This window comes from Lepidochelys kempii, chromosome 8 (assembly GCF_965140265.1).
Source record: "Lepidochelys kempii isolate rLepKem1 chromosome 8, rLepKem1.hap2, whole genome shotgun sequence".
Taxonomy (NCBI): Eukaryota; Metazoa; Chordata; order Testudines; family Cheloniidae; genus Lepidochelys; species Lepidochelys kempii.
In genome coordinates, this window is record NC_133263.1 from 878,040 (window position 1) to 895,781 (window position 17,742).

The 17,742-nt window shown below is 63.7% G+C and overlaps 1 protein-coding gene across 8 annotated transcripts; it reads right to left on the reverse strand.

The window, feature by feature from the left end:
• Window positions 1-6: 6 nt before the first annotated feature.
• PDLIM7 (PDZ and LIM domain 7) lies at window positions 7-17,089 on the reverse strand. Of its 8 annotated transcripts, none has more exons than XM_073355084.1 (10): window positions 16,958-17,084; window positions 14,656-14,768; window positions 5,350-5,501; window positions 5,060-5,090; window positions 3,930-4,102; window positions 2,681-2,701; window positions 1,653-1,730; window positions 1,181-1,335; window positions 665-701; window positions 7-316 (listed from the first exon to the last, which is right to left on the reverse strand). In XM_073355084.1, the coding sequence occupies exons 2-10, from the start codon at window positions 14,758-14,760 to the stop codon at window positions 220-222; spliced, it is 849 nt and encodes a 282-aa protein (XP_073211185.1). In that variant the 5' UTR covers window positions 14,761-14,768; window positions 16,958-17,084; the 3' UTR covers window positions 7-219. The 8 variants fall into 8 exon arrangements, with proteins under 8 accessions (XP_073211185.1, XP_073211187.1, XP_073211186.1 ...); XM_073355086.1 differs by lacking the exon at window positions 16,958-17,084 and adding an exon at window positions 16,845-16,861; XM_073355085.1 differs by lacking the exon at window positions 16,958-17,084 and adding an exon at window positions 15,561-15,741.
• Window positions 17,090-17,742: the final 653 nt, after the last annotated feature.

The window sequence follows — 17,742 nt, forward strand, 5'->3', positions numbered from 1 at the left end:
AGGGCCCTGACGCGGACAGCCTCCATCCCACAATGCTTCCTGCCCCAGGCCGGCCCCTCCCCAGCCCAGGCAGAGCAGACCGCACAGCACGGCACAAGGAGTTCCCAGCTAGGTATGGTCAGGAGCAAGGTGGATGCCCCTCCCCAGGCAAACATGTGATGTGGCCGAGCCAGCCCAGGGCGGAGAGGTGCAGGCTCCCAGCACAAGGCCAGGCGCTGCTCAGGATTTCACGTTCAGAGAGACAGCGGAGCGCTGGTGGTGCCAGTCACGAAGGCCAGTGTAGCGGGGGCTCTGCAGCTCAGTGACAAACTTTTCTCTGAAAGGAAGGAAGGAAGGAGATGGACAGAGAGGGGAGGAGGAGGAGGAGGAGGAGAGGTTAGCGCCAGAGGGAGGAAGAGGCTCCATCGGCTGAAATCAGGACAAGAAAGAGCAGCCACATGACTTCATGCAACCAACCGGGGAGGGCAAGTGCCAGGACCCCAGACCAGCCCCTCCAGCAGAGGCTAAAGGCAGCACAAGGGCCTGCAGATGGCAAAGGCCAGGCCAGGGGCCTGCCAGCAGGGAGGCTGGTTTAACCTCAAGGCCAGGAGTGGCAGAGTCCAGGGCAGCAGGGACACCCCCAGACAGGCACCCATGTGGAAACCCTGGTGCCCACAGTCCTTACCTGGCTTTTCTAACATGCTCATCATCTGGATCTTGCACTGAGAGCAGCAGGAGAGAAGAGAGAGAGTAACAGTTGGAGACGCCCTGAGGGGGGGAAGGAGGAAGCGCACAAGCACCATCTCTTGGCCCCAGCAACTGGCTCCCGCGGAGCCTGCAGGCCGCTCCTGCCCCAGCCAGCTGTGCTGCAAGGGCTAGACTGAGGCAACACAAGGCGCCCGCGGAGTTAGCCAGACTCCGTGAGCAGCAGGGACTGGTCTGGGGCAGGCCCACAGAGCACACAGTGGGAAAAATACCTGGCACGCTGCTGGGAGCGGGCTGCCCAAGAGCCATCTGCACCAGCTCTGTAGGGAGACCGGCTACTCCGTGCCCTGCAGGCCACCAGCCACCCCAAGGCCCCCGGCCAAGAAGGATGCCAGGCCTGTCCAGTCCCAGCGTCAGAGCAGGGCTGCTGGCCAACCCACGCCTGGTGTCCTGTCCATCAGCCCGCACGTGCCAGGACCCAGAGGGAGGCACTTACTGAACTCTGTGCCCGTGAGCTGGGCCAGGATGTGGAAGGAGCGGGACTGGGTGGTGCCAGTACGAGGCTGCCAGTCCTCCGTATCCTCAATCAGCCGCTTTTTGCTGGAGTCATTGGGCAGGCCGACTGGGGGGCTCATTAGCCGCAGAGCGTGCCTGTGCGCAGACAGAAGGGCAGGGCGCTCAGCCAGCGCGCACGGCACACCCCACATCACGCAGGACAGGGAGGGCCTGCCAGCCAAACCCCGAGTGTCCCTCCCACACGGTAACCCACAACAGGGGTTGGGGCACCCCACCCCCCGGGGCACAGCACCCCCAACACATCACTCGGACACGAGCCACATCCCTGTGCGTGCCTCCTTGCTGGCCTGGCAGCCCGCTGACACCTTCCCTCGGGGGCAAGCAGCTCAGGGCCCAGGAACACAACAGCACAACATGCCAACTAGCAACAGACACAGATTCCCCGCCCTTACTCATCCTCCACATAGGAGCGGCCCAGGTCTCCACGGGGCTGAGTTTTCCCCTCTGGTGGGCTGGGGCCGGCACCGACCCTGGGGCCAGGAGAGAGGCAATAAGAGCATGAGTGAGTCAGGCGACAATCCCAGCACGGAGGAAGAGCCGAGTGAGCCCCCACGGGACCAGGAAAGGCTCTGCTGGCAGCCATGGTGCTGAGGGAGCCAAGCCCCAGGAGCCTGCTCCATGGTGGGCCATGAGCTCTCCAGGGCACAGGCTGCTCCACCGCCCACAGGTTACAGAGCACGTGCCTGGGCAGGGATACCCTCCTGCCCCCACAACCACCGGCCATGACACCCAGCTGCTCTCTGCAGACCCCTGCCCCTCGCTGCAGAGGGGTTGAACAGCATCAGGATTCCAAAGCTAGCAGTGGCCAGAAAGCCCCCTGCCCTGTGACTGCCCCAGCCAGGCCCTCCCCTGAGCCAGCACCATGCTCCCAGAGGAGGCAGCTGCTCTGCCTGGCTCCATGTCAGCTCCCCACTCAAGGTCAAAGCATTCGTCTGGGCACCAGCTCTGGGGAGGGCAGCAGGCTGAGCCTGGGCAGTATGTGAGGTTGCTGGATAGGGCTGTTCCCCTTAGCTACAGTTCACTGCCCCCAGCACTCAAGCTGGGCCTGAAATCTCGTCCTTTGGGCAAGGAGCAACCCCCTCGGCCAGGACCCCTGCCCCTGCACAGGGCCAGCGCCCAGCCACACCCCAGCATGGCACTTGGGGCTGAACCAAGGGCTCCCGAGCCATGCCTGGGGGAGAGGATGGCTATAGGGGAACACAGCCCATAGGTCCCGCTCCTTTCCCCAGCAGGGCACAGGCACCTCCCCGAGCGGAGAGGAGGAACACAGCAAGGCAGCAAGATGGTTCTAGAGACCAGAGGGGAGTGGGCACAAGCCCAACGATGGGGGGGGGCATGTGGGTGCTCGCCAGCCCAGCGTTCTGGGGGGAGGGGAGGGGCGGGGCATGCAGGGGATTAGGAGCAGAGGAAAAAGGCTTACTGACTTGTCAGGGTTCTGCACCTGCGGAGTCGGGGAGGAGAGAGAGGAAGAAGAGGAAAGGAGGGAAGAAAGAGATTAGACCCACTGCATCCACAAGAGAAACGTGCAGAGCGAGACAGAGGTCCAACTCTCCCTACACCCAGACCCCACCCGGGCCAGCTCTGGCTGCCATCTGCCCCAGAGCAGGCCAGAGGAGAGGGTGCCCCAGAGGGCAGAGTCAGCAGTAGATCACAGCACATTCCCCGCTACAGACCAGACCTGGCAAGGGGGTTCTCTGGGGCACCTAGTCCAAGGGCGCTCCCCAGCCCACGCTATTCCAGGCTGGGTCAGGGCCCCAGGATTAGGCTGCTCTCAGATAGGGAGGGGCTGGCCGGCCAGCTTTCTGCAGCCCAGGCTCCCTGGGGAACATGGGAAAGGATCCCAGCTTGGCGAAGTAACTGCACAGTGCAGAGATGAGGGCCACGCTCAGCGGCCCCCAGAGTTCCCCACACCAGCTCTGGCAGCTCAGTCATGGGGGTACCCTGTGGCACCCCCACCCTCAGCATGCCCAGGAGAGACCGGCCAGACACATGCTTCTGGAGGCGGCACAAAAACGCCGCCAAGCTCAACAGAACAGCCTGTCCCCTTTTGGGGTGGGGTCAGCCCCTGCCTGCGGCTCCACTGCCCAGCCACTGCCCTGCCCAGATGGGCAGGAGAGCCCACGCCTGGGGAGTCCCAGGTACCCTGCCAGCAGCTGGCCAGGTGCAGGGGACACCAGCAATAGCCCAGAGTCAGCTGGCAGGAAGGCTCCAGGCTGGGCTCTGCTGAACATGCCCCAAGGCTCCTCAGAGAGGTCTGGAAGCCAGAACCCACATGCCCCCCCCAAAGAGAGCCCAGCCCACATCAGCAAGGGGAGAGGGAGGAGCGCAGGGCCAGCGAGGCAGGTCAGCCAGTCTCTGCGTGAACTAGGTGTGTGGAAGGAGGGGGGGGGGGGGGGGGCTGCTGCTTTTTGCAGTTCTATACCGGAACCAGCCACCAGGGGTCACTGAAACACCAGCCCTGTAGATGCGGCCCACAGCTTTGGGTGCTGCTCCCCAGAGGGGGTGCCCGTCCAGCCCCGCCAGCGAGCAGCCCTGGCTTGCGGGGCTCTCACCACATGCACACGAGGCATCCGACATGCAAGGGCACAGCACGGCCAGACGCAGGCAGGGCCTCCGGGCGGGAGCGACCAGGCCCGGCCTGCAGTGCAGCGTGATGGACAGCAACATACCCATTGTGCTGGGGGGTGGAGGCGGGCGCGGGGGCCGAGTACGTCACAGGTTTCGTCACCAGCCCAGGCAGCGAGTTGGGCGTGGGACTGGCCCCAAAGGGCCGTGCCGTTTTGTTGAGGGTAGTACTAGGAACGAAGTTATATTTCGGGGGCTGAGAGCAGGGGAATGAATCCTGAGCGGGAGACAAAACACAGCACACAGGCTTGCACATCAGGCAGCATGCGAGAAGCACCTGGCAGACCCATGGGGCAGCCATGCTAGAAAGCCAGGCCCATGCCTGGCCTCCCAGGGGTGTCCAAGGGTGACAGCCTCTGGCACCTTAGAGCGCTCTGTGGTGGCACTCAGCCACCAGCTGCTTCTGGGCTCTAGCAGGTGCTGCTATGTGCCCACCTAGCACCCAGCAAGGGGCACAGAACAGCACCTTGCCCGGGGGATGACGGGAAGCTGTGAGCCCAGGAACTGGGTCCGGATGGGGATGAGGGGCACAATAGCAAGCTGAAAAGAATTAGTGACAAGGATTGAGACACCTGGCCAAAGTCACTCAGATGCAGGGCCCGGACAGGCAGACCGCTAACGCGCTGCACTATGATACCTGCCCACACCATGCACCAGTGCCCTGCCCCCCAGAAGCCACCCAGCCCAGTGCCAGGGAAACTCCAAGGCAGTGTGCAAATACTGAAAGTGAGAGGCAGCTTCATGGCTGGGTCCAGCCCTGCCCGCCCCCATCCCTCAGAGGGACAGCACTTTGAGCCAGCCCCTGCAAGACAAGACCAAAGCCCTGGTTCCCAGCAGGATCTGCGCTGGGAGGTGCATGGCCAGGCACCTGTGGGACGCCCATTGACCTGCTGCGGAGGGCCTTTTGGAGGGAGGTGTCAGAGGTCACAGTGCCCAGTTACACCCCTCCTACATTCTGGAGTGGGGTGACTGGCATCTGCCCTGACCCACAGCCAACCATGCCTTTGCCACCAGGACCCCCAGCACCTGGTGCCCTCCAAGAGCAGCCTGGGGCTAATTCCAGAGCCTCCAGAAAGGGCCCACAGACAAGTTCTGCCATCAAAGCAATGGGGACCCCTAGCCCTACCCGCCACAAGGCAGAGCTGGCGCCCACGGGGATAAGAGCAGCACATACCTTGTGTGGCTTCCCCAGGAGGCACTGGACTCTGCAGGAAAACATATGGAGCTGAGGTGAATAGACCACACCTGTCTCAGGTTGGGCTCTTCCCCCTCCCCAAACCAGGCCCAGCCAGACCCCTCTGCCAAACCAAGCATTGGCTCTTTATGGGCTCTGCGGGGTGCGGGACAAACCTGGAGGCTCTGAGGCAGTCCACCCCTGTGGCTTGGGCATCGGAATTGGGGTGGGGGCTAAGGAGGGGGCTGTGTGGGTCCCTGTCCCAGGAGAGATAGCAGCATGGGCGTTACCTGCTCAGGCTGAGGGAAAGCTGGTCTCCGCAGGCACGGATCTTGTTCTGTGCTTCGATGTGAGTCATGCTTCTGGTGTTCTCCCCATCGATGCTCAGCACCCAGTCGCCCACTCCCACACCGGCCTGGGCTGCCTTGCCACCGGGGGTCAGCTGCAGGGCAGAGCCAGAGAGTCAATCACATGGCACAAGCTCCCCAGGAATGATGGGAGCTGCTGGGACGGGTGGCAAGAGCCCCCGCAGACCGGGCCCAAGAGCCAGAGCCGCTCCCAGGAGTGGGACAGTGCAGGAGGGAGGCGGCTAAGGACACAGGCACTGCAGGGAGCAGTGCTGCTGGGGGGACAGTCCCAAGCACCAGTGAGTGACGCTGCAGGGGGAGGGCAGGGCAGGGCTGAGCCACCCACAGCCCTCGGGGATGCTATCGGCACGGGGCTTCAGAAGTCCTGTGATTCGGCTACGGCCAACACCCTGAGCACACCGATCCCAGTGCCCCGACGCTCCCCAGCCCAGAGCCTGACTGCACCAGAGGGGAGCTGTCAACTCCGCAGCCAGCCAGGGCCAGCTTCCCCAAACTCTTCCAGCGGGACACAGCGCCCTGTATTCCCAGGCCTACGGGGGCCTGGCTGTGCACTAAGAGCAGCTGTCTTCCACCCCAGAGGTAGTGATGTTTTGGGGCTGGGTAACAGGCATGCATCTGGGCTGGCGAGAGCGGTGCTCTCGCAGCCCGCCCCGTGCCCCTCCACCATGTCAGGAGATGCCCAGCTGCCAACTCTACTCAGTCCAGTGCAGGGCTGCTTTGCCTCCTGATCCTGCCCTTGCTGCTAATGCATAGCTCTTGATTGGGCTCCTTCCCCCCCACCAATGTAACCCCCACACTGACCAGGGCAATGCCTACAGCTGGGGAGGCTGCAGCACTGGGATTGGGCTAGGCAGGCCCTGGATCCAGCTTCTGAGGGCTGCTTTGGATCTGGAATTGAGCTGCTTCCCCTCCTACAGCCCCGCCAGGGATCTCCAGGACAAGAACCCGCTAGACTCAGCCAACCCTCCAAGTGTTCGTTCAACAGCTCTAAGCCTTAATTCCAGCCCCTGCGTGTCACATCTGCTGTAACTGACAGGGCTGTCACACCCAGCACAGGCTGCTGCAGCCTGTTCTCAGTGAGGGACTCTCAGTGGGAGATGAGCTTTCGGCACTGCACCCCGCACTCCTGACACAGCAGCAGAGCGGCTGTAACAGCCTGACTCCCGAGCTGCCGGGGACCCGGGTTGAAAATGGAGTGCCAAGGCAACTCTGAAGTCTGCTCTCCCACTGCTCTGAGCATCTCTGCTAGAAGGCCTTCCTTACAGGAGTAACTGTCCACCCCTGGAAATCCCAGGGAAAGCTGCAAGTCCCAGCTCCGGCACCCATGTGATGCCTCACAACAAGCACCGATCCAGGCATTTAATACACTGACTACGTGTTTGCAGCACAGCCCCCGGGGGTTTTAAGACCCCTTTGCAAGTCACCATTAACGAAAGCATCCATGCTCCGGAACGTGAATACAAAGACCTTCCCCTCACCACAGGCACAAAGAGGGAAGCTGGTGTTCGGGTTTTAAGGCTGTGGGATGTGGTCTGACCCCGAGACCTCAGATGGGCAGAACAAGCAACATCTGCAATTAGTGTGTTCAGCTGGTCAGTTCGGGGCATGTACCCAACCCAGTGCAGATGCGAGTCACACCCCCTGGGTGAGACCTCTGGCTACCCACACAGCCCACAGCTTTCTGAACGGAAAAAACCAGTCCCTAGGGGTCCCAGGTGCCAAGTGTCGGCACCTTTTAGGTTCAGGAACAAGTGTCAGGGCAGCAGGGCTGGGAGAAGCTGGAGTTTGGCTCCACCTCCAGGGTGGGCAGCACAGGCTCTGGGCCTAGCACTAGCAGCCCTCGTGCCCGCTCCCAGGGAGCCCGAGTGCCGCTCCGCCGGCAGGGACAGGGAGGCAGCGCAGTTCCAGGTCTGCGGGAGCACCGGTGTCCCTGCACACAGCGGGGGAGGGGGCAGCAGAGGGGCTGGAGGCATTACCCCGGGGCAGGCTGCCCCTTCCCCTAAGGGCCGCTCATGGCTCCCTGCACAACCCGGTGTCTCAAGGAGGGGAGACTGCATCCCCCCGCCCACCCCACACAAGGAATGGAGGAGGCAGGCCACAGAACAAATTTTGGGGACTCAGTCCCTTCGAGCCCATCATGCTGTTCTCCCCTCCTCTTCCGCCCCGCTAGGCCTGTAGCAAGGGCCAGGGCAGGAGGGGGCATGCACCTTCCCCAGCTGGTGCCAGCTGCAGGGTCCCACGCTCCCAGGGCAGAGGCTGTGTGTGCAGGCCTCACTGGGGAAAACCAGGCACCTCCCGCCTACCCTCCCGTCCCGCAGGCCCACCGGCGCTCTGCCTGGGAAGCGCAGCCCCCCCAGCAAAGGAACCAGCCCCAGTGCGGGCAGGCATTGCGCTAGACGCCATAGCACTGGCCAGGGTCGGGCCATGGAAGCGAGTCAGAGCCTTCCCTAACACATCCCATGCGTCACTCGCTCCCCCGCAGAACTGGAAACCACAGGCATTTCCTAGGCTGTGTCTGGGCGGGAGGGGCCAGGCAGACCCCAGGAAGCTTCTCTCCTGCTGTGCTGATCCCATTCCTCTTCCTCCGGCAGCAGGCAGAGACATTACCTCATCCCCAGCCATGGGGCTGCAATACCCAGCCTGGCGCAGGGAGACATTAACACTGCTTCAGCACCGGCAACATTTCCTCTACTCCCAGCCCTGCACAGGGCCCGGCTCAGGGGCTGGGCGAGCGGCCCGCCCGGCTTCACCCGCAGGGGCCTCCAGAACCAGCCAGGCTGCAGTCACACAAACCCCCAAAAGCAGGGCACCGGCTCAGCGCCTCCCCCCGAGAGTCTAGAGCAGAGCCTGGAGCTGGTGCACTCCGCACAGCGGACAGCCAGGGTGGAGGACAGGGGGACACCACTAAAGCAGGCCCCGCTTCCTCCTTGCCCCAGAGACCGTGGGGCAGTCGGATGCATGCACAAGTGTCTCAGAAAGGCACTATGGCAATGAGACCAGCCACCTGCTTCTGCAGCGACTCTTCCAGCCCAGCAGCAGAAAAGCCTCCAAGCCACACCCTCCCCTTCCCGTTGCCTCAGCTGCCCGGATGGGCGGGGCAGGGGCTCCCCTCCCAGGGCACCAAGCCTGCCAGCTGCAGGGTGCTAGGAGCTGGTGCACAGCACTTGCCATGCCCTTCTGCCCCAGTGTGACCCCATCACAGCTCCAGCATGCTGGCATGGAGACAAGTGGCGATACACGGGCCCGGAGCCATTCCTGCTCCTCTGGGGTGGGAAGCTCAAGGGCCCTGCATTCGGACCAAATATTTCCTCAAGTCCAGCTCAACATGAACATAAAGGACTCAGATAGGCCACTGGTGCCACGCCAAGGGCTGGAAAATCCCACCTGCCAACCAGACCCCTCTCCCCCCCTTGCCCTCTCTGCACAGGGACAGGAGAGGATGCCCTGTCCTCAAGGCGGCACAGGGGGCAGTTCCTGCACAACCCCACATGCTGGCAGAGCCATGTGCTGCACTGGACACCAGGCCCAGCCTGAGCAGGGGGGCCAAACCCCAGCACCATTCCCCTGCTGCCAGGAGTAAGCATTGGGGCCACTGGTGGCAGGAGTGGGATGTCGGGGCACCCTGAGGGAAGCCGTGTCCCAGCCCAACAGGAGCTGCCTGTGCTGGGCCAGAGAAGTGGCTTGAAGGCATCAGCCCAACCCTGGGCAAGATGGTCACAGGGTCGCCCACCAGCCCTTCCCAGCCCCCACTCAGAGCTCTCCAGCCTCAGCCCATGGGGGAGCTTGGTAGAGACCCATGCAGGGCTTTGGAAACCAGACTGCACTCGAGCATGAGGACCTCCAAGGTGGCGAGGAAGGGACCCTGCTGGACAACACGGGCACAAGCCTGCCTTGGCTGCCTGGGGTGAGAGCCAAACAGCTGCCAGCCACAGGAGAAGGGTCTCCCACAGTGCCCAGGACAGCAGCTGGCTCCAGGGCTGGGCTGGCTCAGGGAGAGCATAGCCCAGGCTGGGCTGGGGAGGTGGAAGGTCCCTGCTCCTGCTGAGAGCAGGGCAAGCTAGCCAGGACCCTCCCCAACTACACACAGAGCTCCCACCTCTCCAGTCCAGGCAGAAAGTTTTTAGCAAGCTCCCCACGCAGCACAGCTGTGCTGGAGGGGCCACAGCAAGGGGAGGCCCTGGTAGCCAGGCTTAGCACTCTGTCCAGGCTACAATGCTGGGGGAAGTCTTAGTCTTCCATTGCCTGCCTAGTGGGGTGAGTTCCCCAACACAGCTGCACTCCCCACGCTGCCAGCGCCTCTCTTCCATGACCTTCCCCAGGCAGAGGGTCCCTGTTCTGCACATGCTGAGCGCCCAGGACACTTTGCGCCTGCAGCCACGACCAGCTCTGCCCACGTGGGAGACGCCCAAGATGGCCACGTGCACCTAGTTCTGAATGAACCATGGTGGGGGGGTGGAGGAGTCCCAGGATTCTCTCCCCCCCACCCCGCCTTGGCTCTCCAGCCCAGGAAAGTCACCTGGGTCATGGGACCGCTGTGCCAGGAGTGTCCCAAGGCCCTGGCACACCCACCCTGCTGACAGCAAGGGCATATTTTTATCCTATCTCTCCTTCCCTTCCCTAGCACTGCCTGGGAACAGCTGAGGCGGCCAGCACAGAGGACCCCACCTGCTCCCTTCTCTCACCCAGTGCACACATGCACATGGAGAAGTGCCCAGGTCTGAGGACACTCTGGCCTCTCACCTCAGCCACCCCCCAACCTGCCTCGAGGGAGGAGATGTCGTCGTGGAGTACGAGCACCATATAAGCATGGGGCCACCAGGCAGATCCCAGGCTGTGACCCACTTATTGCTGCCCCCCATGTCAGTGGAGTCACCCACACCTGGCCTGAGGGGAACCAGAGCCCCTGCTCATTAACTGGGGAGCATAACGAGCCACCCACCTCCTCCCTGCAGCCCTAAAGCCCATCAAGCAAGTGCTCAGCTCCCTATTTCCCTCCCTCAGCCTCTCCCCTTCAGCGCTGACCCAGCAGGCCCCAGGAGTTGGGTCAGGAGAGGCACCAGCCACCTCCCTTCATGCCAGAGCTACTGCTGCAGCAGCCCTGCTCCAGAGCCCACCCACTGCAAGGAGTGAAGTCGCCACAGGCAAGGCCCTCACAGAGCCAAGCTGCAGGTGAGTCAGTGAGCCCAGACAAGCCTCGAACCCCAGGCCACTGGAGGCCTCATGGCCCATGGGGACGAGTGCTGGGGGAGGGTGTTCTCTGGTCCCCACAGGCTGGGCCATCAGCACCCCCAGTGCAACATCTTCAGCCCCTGCCCCAGGGCTGCACCCCACCACCACCACGCACTGTGCAGGGATGGTGAAAGGCTGCTCAGCAGCCCAGCCTCCCGCAGGGAGCACACCATGCCTGGGGAGTCACTGGTCTGGCAGGGCACCGGCTCAGTTACAGGTGGCCTGCGAAGGGCAACCAGCCCAGCAACAAGCTGCCAGGTGGGAGAAGCAGGAATGCTGGGCTCACTTTGTCACAGAACCCAGGGGAAGGGGCATGAAACTGAGGGACAGGGCATCAGCAACAGAGCAGAGCAAGCTGGCACCCAGGGAGAAAGCAGAGCTTCTTGTTGCATGGGCCACAGATGGCTCCAAGAGGGCCCCCACCGACACAAGGTGCACCAACCCTTCAGCAGAGGGTGGGGTAAGGGGGTCATGCTTCTCCACAAGAGGTGGAAAAAGTCCCCCTGGCCCAGGAGCACCAGTCCTGGGTACAGGCAAGGGGAACTCTGAAGGACAGGGGGCACAGGGGCTGGTGGCCAGTAGGCAGCACTGAGGGGCCACGGAAGAAGCTGGCCACTGCTCTAGTCTCCGCTTCAGCCGCACTCCCAAGCTAACCAATGGAGCTGGTCTGGAGAGGACCTGTCAGTGCAAGCAGAGGCCACCTCTTGGGCCAGCTGGCAGCCAGAGAGAAGGAGCAGGGCACTGGGGTGGTACCAACACTACAGCATTGAGGGCGAGGAGCAGGGATGTCTCAGAAGAAGGGGTGGGAGCTGCCTTCAGCACCTCAGTAGCTCTTCTCTACCTGTCCACCAGGCCATATGCCTCTGCATGCACCCATCTGGGGCTCTGCCTCATCGGCAAGGATTCCTTTCCTGGGGTGATGAGTGGGAATATTTGGTAATGTTTTTATGAGGCCTGTGTGTGCCTCTGTTTCCCCTGAGTGCAGCAGTGCTCCCCAGTGAGTGGAAGGGGACAGTTTGCTCTCTGGACAGGCTGAGACACATTGGTGAGGGTGTCCCCCAGCTGTCTGAGCCTTAATCCCACACCACGGGTCAGTTGAGAAGACAACAGCAAATCCAGGGGCCAGGACACTGACACCTCACAACCAACAACCCAGAGGGAGATGGACTCCCCTACACCACACACCCCCAGCTTGAGATCAGAGGACTGAGGGCTGTGAAATGGGGGATAAGTAGTGGGTGCTGAACAGAGTCAGGGCTCCCCCTCCATCTGACCTCCTTGGTCAGACCCCAGCTTGGACAGATGGAGCTTGAAGTGAGGGGTTCCCTACAGCTTGTCTCGGCTCTGGGCTGGCCAGAGTGGCCTCTGCTTTGCCCTTCATGTCTGCAGACTCCCTAGGCCACGTCCAGTTAACAAACCCAACGGTTGTGACAGCACGGTGTGCACACCAATGCCAGGGGAGGTGCATTAATTCAGAAGAGCAGGCAAGTCTCCCCAGGGTCCGTCTCAGCTGCAGGTGCTGCCCAGAGCGCCCGGTGCAAAGCAGGGGCTGCAGGCCCAGAGAGGTTCAGTCTCAGGAGGCAGTGAAGCCACAAGGCTCCCCCTGGAGGGAGAGACCCCTGCTCTGGGGTCTGGCCACTGGAGGGTTCCTCCCAGAGCCTGTTGCAAAGCAGGGCCCACAGCATAACCCTGCAGATCCATGATGGGGGAGGGGTTCCCAGTCCCTAGAGACCTGCAGGTGCACCCCACAACCTCCACTTGCACTCCTTGCTGCTCTCAGATAGCCACAGACCCCAGTACCGCGCCAGAGACTTGCAGCCCTTGGCGGGGGTGACCCAGCCACCCACGCGGGGAGCCAGGGCTGCGTGCACAGGAGAGGGGTTCTGGAGTGAAGGGGGCCTCTTGGTGACCGCAGAAGCGTCTAGCTGGCCCCTGCCACCCCCACACATTAGCTTTGCTCCTTATCCCACAGGCGGTGGAGTGCCAGCTACAACCACATCACAGGGTGCCTGCTCTCGTCTACATTAGTCCCTTGCAGTCAGCTCTGCTGGGCTCTCCCTTCCACTGGCTGGGCAGCAAACAAGACCTGTGTGATGGTACCCACGTGCACTACCCAGCCTTCCTGAGCAGCACACCCCCAGCCCGGGGAGTTTGCCAAAGACCCCACCTGGCCCCAGCACCTGGCCCGGGATTAACGTGTCCCAGAAGGAAGCTGCACCTCCATCAGCACCACACTCTGCAGGGCCCAAACCCAAACCCTGGGGCTGGCTGCCCACAAGCTGGGAACTAGCCTCTGAGCTGGCTGGAAGAGGAGATCCCTGCAGCTTTGCCTTTGTGGCCCTTTGGCCCCTTGGAACAGCGGGGGCTCGCTCAGGAAACCCTCTTCCCCAGGACATGGCCCCTCCCCCCAGGCATTCATAGGCGCGGAGTCAGGCTGTGCTCACCACTGAGCATAGGGCCCTTGGAACAGACAGTGGGGGGGCTGTGTGGGGAGGGGGCTCAGGGGCCACCACAGCCGCACAGCTCTGGTCCTCTGCAGACCCCTCTGCCTAGACAGGCCCTGTTTAGTGCAGGCAGCTAGCCAAGAGACATTGGTCTAGAATACGAGTTGAGGCTGTCTCTGCAAGGAGCCTCCCGAGCGCCCGCAGGGTCCAGTGGGCTGCCAGTGAGCTCCCCACAGGGCTGGGTCAGCAGAGGCCCAGTCAGAGACCCCTCCTCACCCTGACAACAGGCTTGCTGCTGTACACACGGGCTGTCCGGCATACGCAGGAGGGAGCCCTCACACAGCCTGCTCCTGCCTCCAGCATGTTGGGAAAGCCTCCATCCACCAGCATTGCAGCACATTCCAAGGCTTATAAGGCAATTCCACGGCAAGGGCCATCTGCCAACGATCCAGTGAGAGGTTCATGAGCATCCTGTGCCTAGGCAGGACTGGGACCCCATGGGGGGCAGCTTGCAAGGCCGTGGAACCCCTCCCAACCCAGAGGGACTGGGCACAAGGAGCTGGCCCGAAGAGCCTTGAATGGCAAGGCAGGGGTGCAGTTTGTGCTAGGTGCCGATTCGCAGCCATTACAATGTCAGCTCCCTGTAGCGCTCCATGCCAGCCTGGGCCACATGGGGGTGCAGTCCTTGGCCTCCTCATGGCTTCCAACAAAACAGGGTGGGATGGGGCACCTGGCCACTAGGAATTGAACCAATATCCAAAGGTGTTTCTTCCAGATACTGCCACCCCAATGCCAGCTGCTCACCCCAATGGCTCTAAGGCACAGAGCACATGGCTGTAGAGGGGTGGTCTCACCCACCTTGGAGTTCACTGGCAGCCCCCTGATCCCCAGCCCAGGAATTAGTGCAGGAGGGCTGTCTCAGTAACATAGGGCTGCACAGAGCACAGCACCCTCCCAGTGGGGCAAGCATACAGCTAGGAGCTAGCCTGAAGTCAGCACCCAATGCTGCTGGGTACAGATCCAGGGTTCAGAGGCTGGGAGAGGGAACCCAGGGCAGAGCACCTGGACTCTCCAAGTGTGACCTGTGGCAGACTGCCGAAGGAGACTGCCAAGAGCCAGGAGAGGAGGTGGCTCTGCAGGACAGTCCCCAGGAAGCAGCTGAGAATGAACAGGCACAGCGCCTTACAGCACTTCAGCAGGTTGTCTCAAGGCCTGGGCCTGCCCCAGGAACAGAGTCCAGACCCCAGGCAGACTGGGGAGAGTTCATCCCACAGCAGCACCCTGCCCCTGAGCACCAGGCTGGCCCAGCTGGGAGCAACTGACTCACATCCAAGCAAGAAGGAGCCCCTCAACATCAGCTTGGCATGGAAACCACCACACCAAGACCCCGACCCACTGGCAGGATGCCCAGAGTCACTGCTCTTGTTGAGGACACCAGAACATAGGCACGAAGGGAAGAGACCAGGCAACAGGCTCCAGGAGGGGAGCTCCAGGCCGGGGTGGGGGTGGGGAGTCACAGCATGGCTGGGCCAGAGGTTTTTGCCACAGTTCTTACCCTGGAGATGGAGAGGGGCATATTGAAGTCCTTGCCCCCCTGCAGCCTGAATCCCCAGGGTGCCGGCCCATCCAGCATCACTTTATAGGAGTCCATGCTGCTCATTTCTGAAGCTAGAAGAGAAGATTCAGGCAGTTAAGAGTGAGGAGAGCAGAGAAGGGGGCCAGGGTGCTCTTGGGGCCAGCTCTGCCTCTGAGGGCCAGTCCCAACCATCTACTGACACACTGCCCCCATGGCTACTCCGGGGGAACACGGGGGAGATTCCCCAGTGACACTGCTAGAGAAGATCCCAAGCTAGGTCAAGCCATCACAGGGAGAGGATCCAACCCCCCCTCAGCATTCGGCCCAGAGTCAGAGGGGGCCACCTACAAAGTGCAAAGCCACTGCCCCTACAGCCAGGTGCCCATGGTACTCACCAAGCCACAAGCTACTCGGGACTCTGGCAGTGACAGCAGGGTTTGGAAACCTTTTTGTTGGTCAAGTCAGCACTGCCAGGGGGTCTGCTTGACACTCACTAGCCCCAATCACTGGCGACACACAGGGGAGACAGACTTCACCCCAGCAGCCAGCTGAGAAGAGCAACCCCATCTGCCCGTTTGCACAGGAAAGGGAATCCCTGCAGGACAGCCTGTCCCTACACAGCTGCCAGCCAGGGGGCTGGGGCCAGCCCCAACCCTGCTCAATTCCAGGAGTCACCACCAACCTCATCTGACAGAAGCTGGAGCAAGGCCTTCGGCCTCTCCTCTCCCTCCAAACCCAGGGAGAGGCCAGCACCAAGGGATGGCGACTTAGCCCCCAAATCTAGCTCCACACCCCCACGGGTAGGTGATGGGCAGGATCCCAGCCACCCTCCCCCAAGCTCTCCCCAGCAGCTTGCAGGCTATATAAGGCATGTAAGATGATACCGGCATGCTCCTCTGGCTGCTCATCCGGGCTGGGGGCTGGGAGGGATACTCCAGAGCAATTGCTTCATGTCAGACATTCCCTGTGCTGGCCAATAAAGCAAGCAGACAAAACCAGCTCTGGGCTGGGATCCCTCACCCCCACAGGAGCTGCCTTGGGGCAGGACAGCAGCCACCTGGGCTCAGACCCGATCCGCTCCCCCCACTCCAGAGCCCACCATCCCCAGAGACCCCCTCGCCAGCAGGCCCCACTTCCTCCCCCTCCAAGGAGCTCCGCTGCAGCTTAAAACTTATCTCCACGGGACTGGGGGAGGAATGTGCTGGGCAGGGAAGAGGTGGGGAGCCTGAACCCTCCCCACTTCCTGGGCTGAGCCAACAGGACAACATGCCTGAGCGGGGCCCTTTGCCACAGGCTGCGGCGGGAGCCCGGCTCTGAGCGCTGGGATGCGTGGGGAGGATGCGATGGGGTGGGGTGGGGATGTCCCTGCCGCACCGGAGGAGCTGCGCAGCCATTCCCAGCCCTGTTCTGACGCTACCCCCGGGGAACACGGCCAGCCAAGGCAGCGCCCCCCGAACAGGGCTCCCGCGGCCCGCCTCCGCCAGACCCGAGCTGTGGCTTCCTGCCAGACTCCAGGCACCCGGCTCGCCGGGCCAGGCAGGCTGGGACGCGCGCCCGCGTGTGTCCCGGTGCCAGGACGGGCAGCGGCCCCAAAGCCGGAGCCAGACAAGCGGGGCGAGAATAAAAGGCTCCTTCCCCCAAGCACCAGGAAGGGGGACCCCGGCCAGGAGCTGCAGCGGCCCTCAGCCGCGGGAGGCGACCGGGGCCCAGAACAACCTGCCGGGGCAGCGGCTCAGGGCCCCGGGGACCAGCGGGGCGCAGCGACTGGCTCCCGCGGGCACCGCCGGGGGCGGGGGGGGGCCGGAGCCGGGGGGGGCGGGGGGGGGGCCGGAGCCGGGGGGGGCGGGGGGGGGGCCGGAGCCGGGGGGGGGCGGGGGGGGGGGGCTGCGGGTCCGCGAGCCGCCGGGGTGCCAGCGCGGGCTCCGGGAGCTGCCGCCGCCGGCCCGGCAGAGCCCCGCAGGCCGCTCGCCCGGCCCGCCCCGGGACGGACCCCGGCCAGGGCCGCCGGTCCCCGCGCTGCGAGGCGCCCTGGCCCCGGCCGGCGACGCGGCCCCTGGAAGGGAAGCGGCCGCGCCCCCCCCCCCGGGCCCCAAACCGCCCCGCCCCAGCCGGGCGGGCCCCCCCCCGCGCCCCGGCCCCCCCCCCGCGCCCCGGCCCCCCCCCCTCACCTGCTCGCGCCGCCGGCCCCCCCCGCGCCCCGGCGCGCCCCGGCCCCCCCCCCTCACCTGCTCGCGCCCCCGGCCCCCCCCGCGCCCCCCCGCGCCCCGGCCCCCCCCCTCACCTGCTCGCGCCGCCGGCTCCGGGCGGGGCAGACTGACTCTGGCCGCAGCCCCGCCCGCCCAGTTTCTTGTATACCCCCCGGGGGCGGGGCGATTCCGCCCCGTCCGCCAATCAGCGCAGCCTCCGTGCACCTTTTGCGCCTGCGCGGGGCTACTGAGCCTTCCGCGGCTGGGCTCCCCCTGGTGCCCAGACCGGGGCGCTGCAGGGACAACGCGCCGCCTGCGGGCCGCGCCGCGGGGCGGGGGCAGGCTCCCCCGGGGGAGGGGTCTGCACGGCCAACAGGCCCCGCCCTCCTGCCCTAGCCCGGCCCCTGCCTCCTGCCCCAGCCCTACCCTCAGGGGGCTTCAGACTTAAGGCCTGGGAGGCAGCAGAACCAGGCTCCCTGCAAACTCAGGCACTTTCTCCCCTCGCAGAGTTAAGGGCTGGGAAGGGGCTGCGGCGGGAGGGGGCTTTCGTCCCGTGCATGGTGCATGAGCTGACGGGGCCCGGCAGGGCAGCGTCAGTACCAAGGGCACCATCCTGGCTCACACCAGCCCCTCCCCCTGAGTTCTGGCAGCAGGGACAGCTCTCTCCTTGGCTGCTGCACCTTCCTTGCCAGTTCATCACCCCCCTTTTCCCACATCCAGTGCAAGATTCAGCTTCAAGCCCGAAACAGTTCTGCCGCAAATCTCAGTTCCTCTCCCTATGCCCCTCTTGAGCCCCCCGTTCTGTGCCCCTCCTTTCCCTCATAAGAACATAAGAACGGCCACACTGGGTCAGGCCAAAGGTCCATCCAGCCCAGTGTCC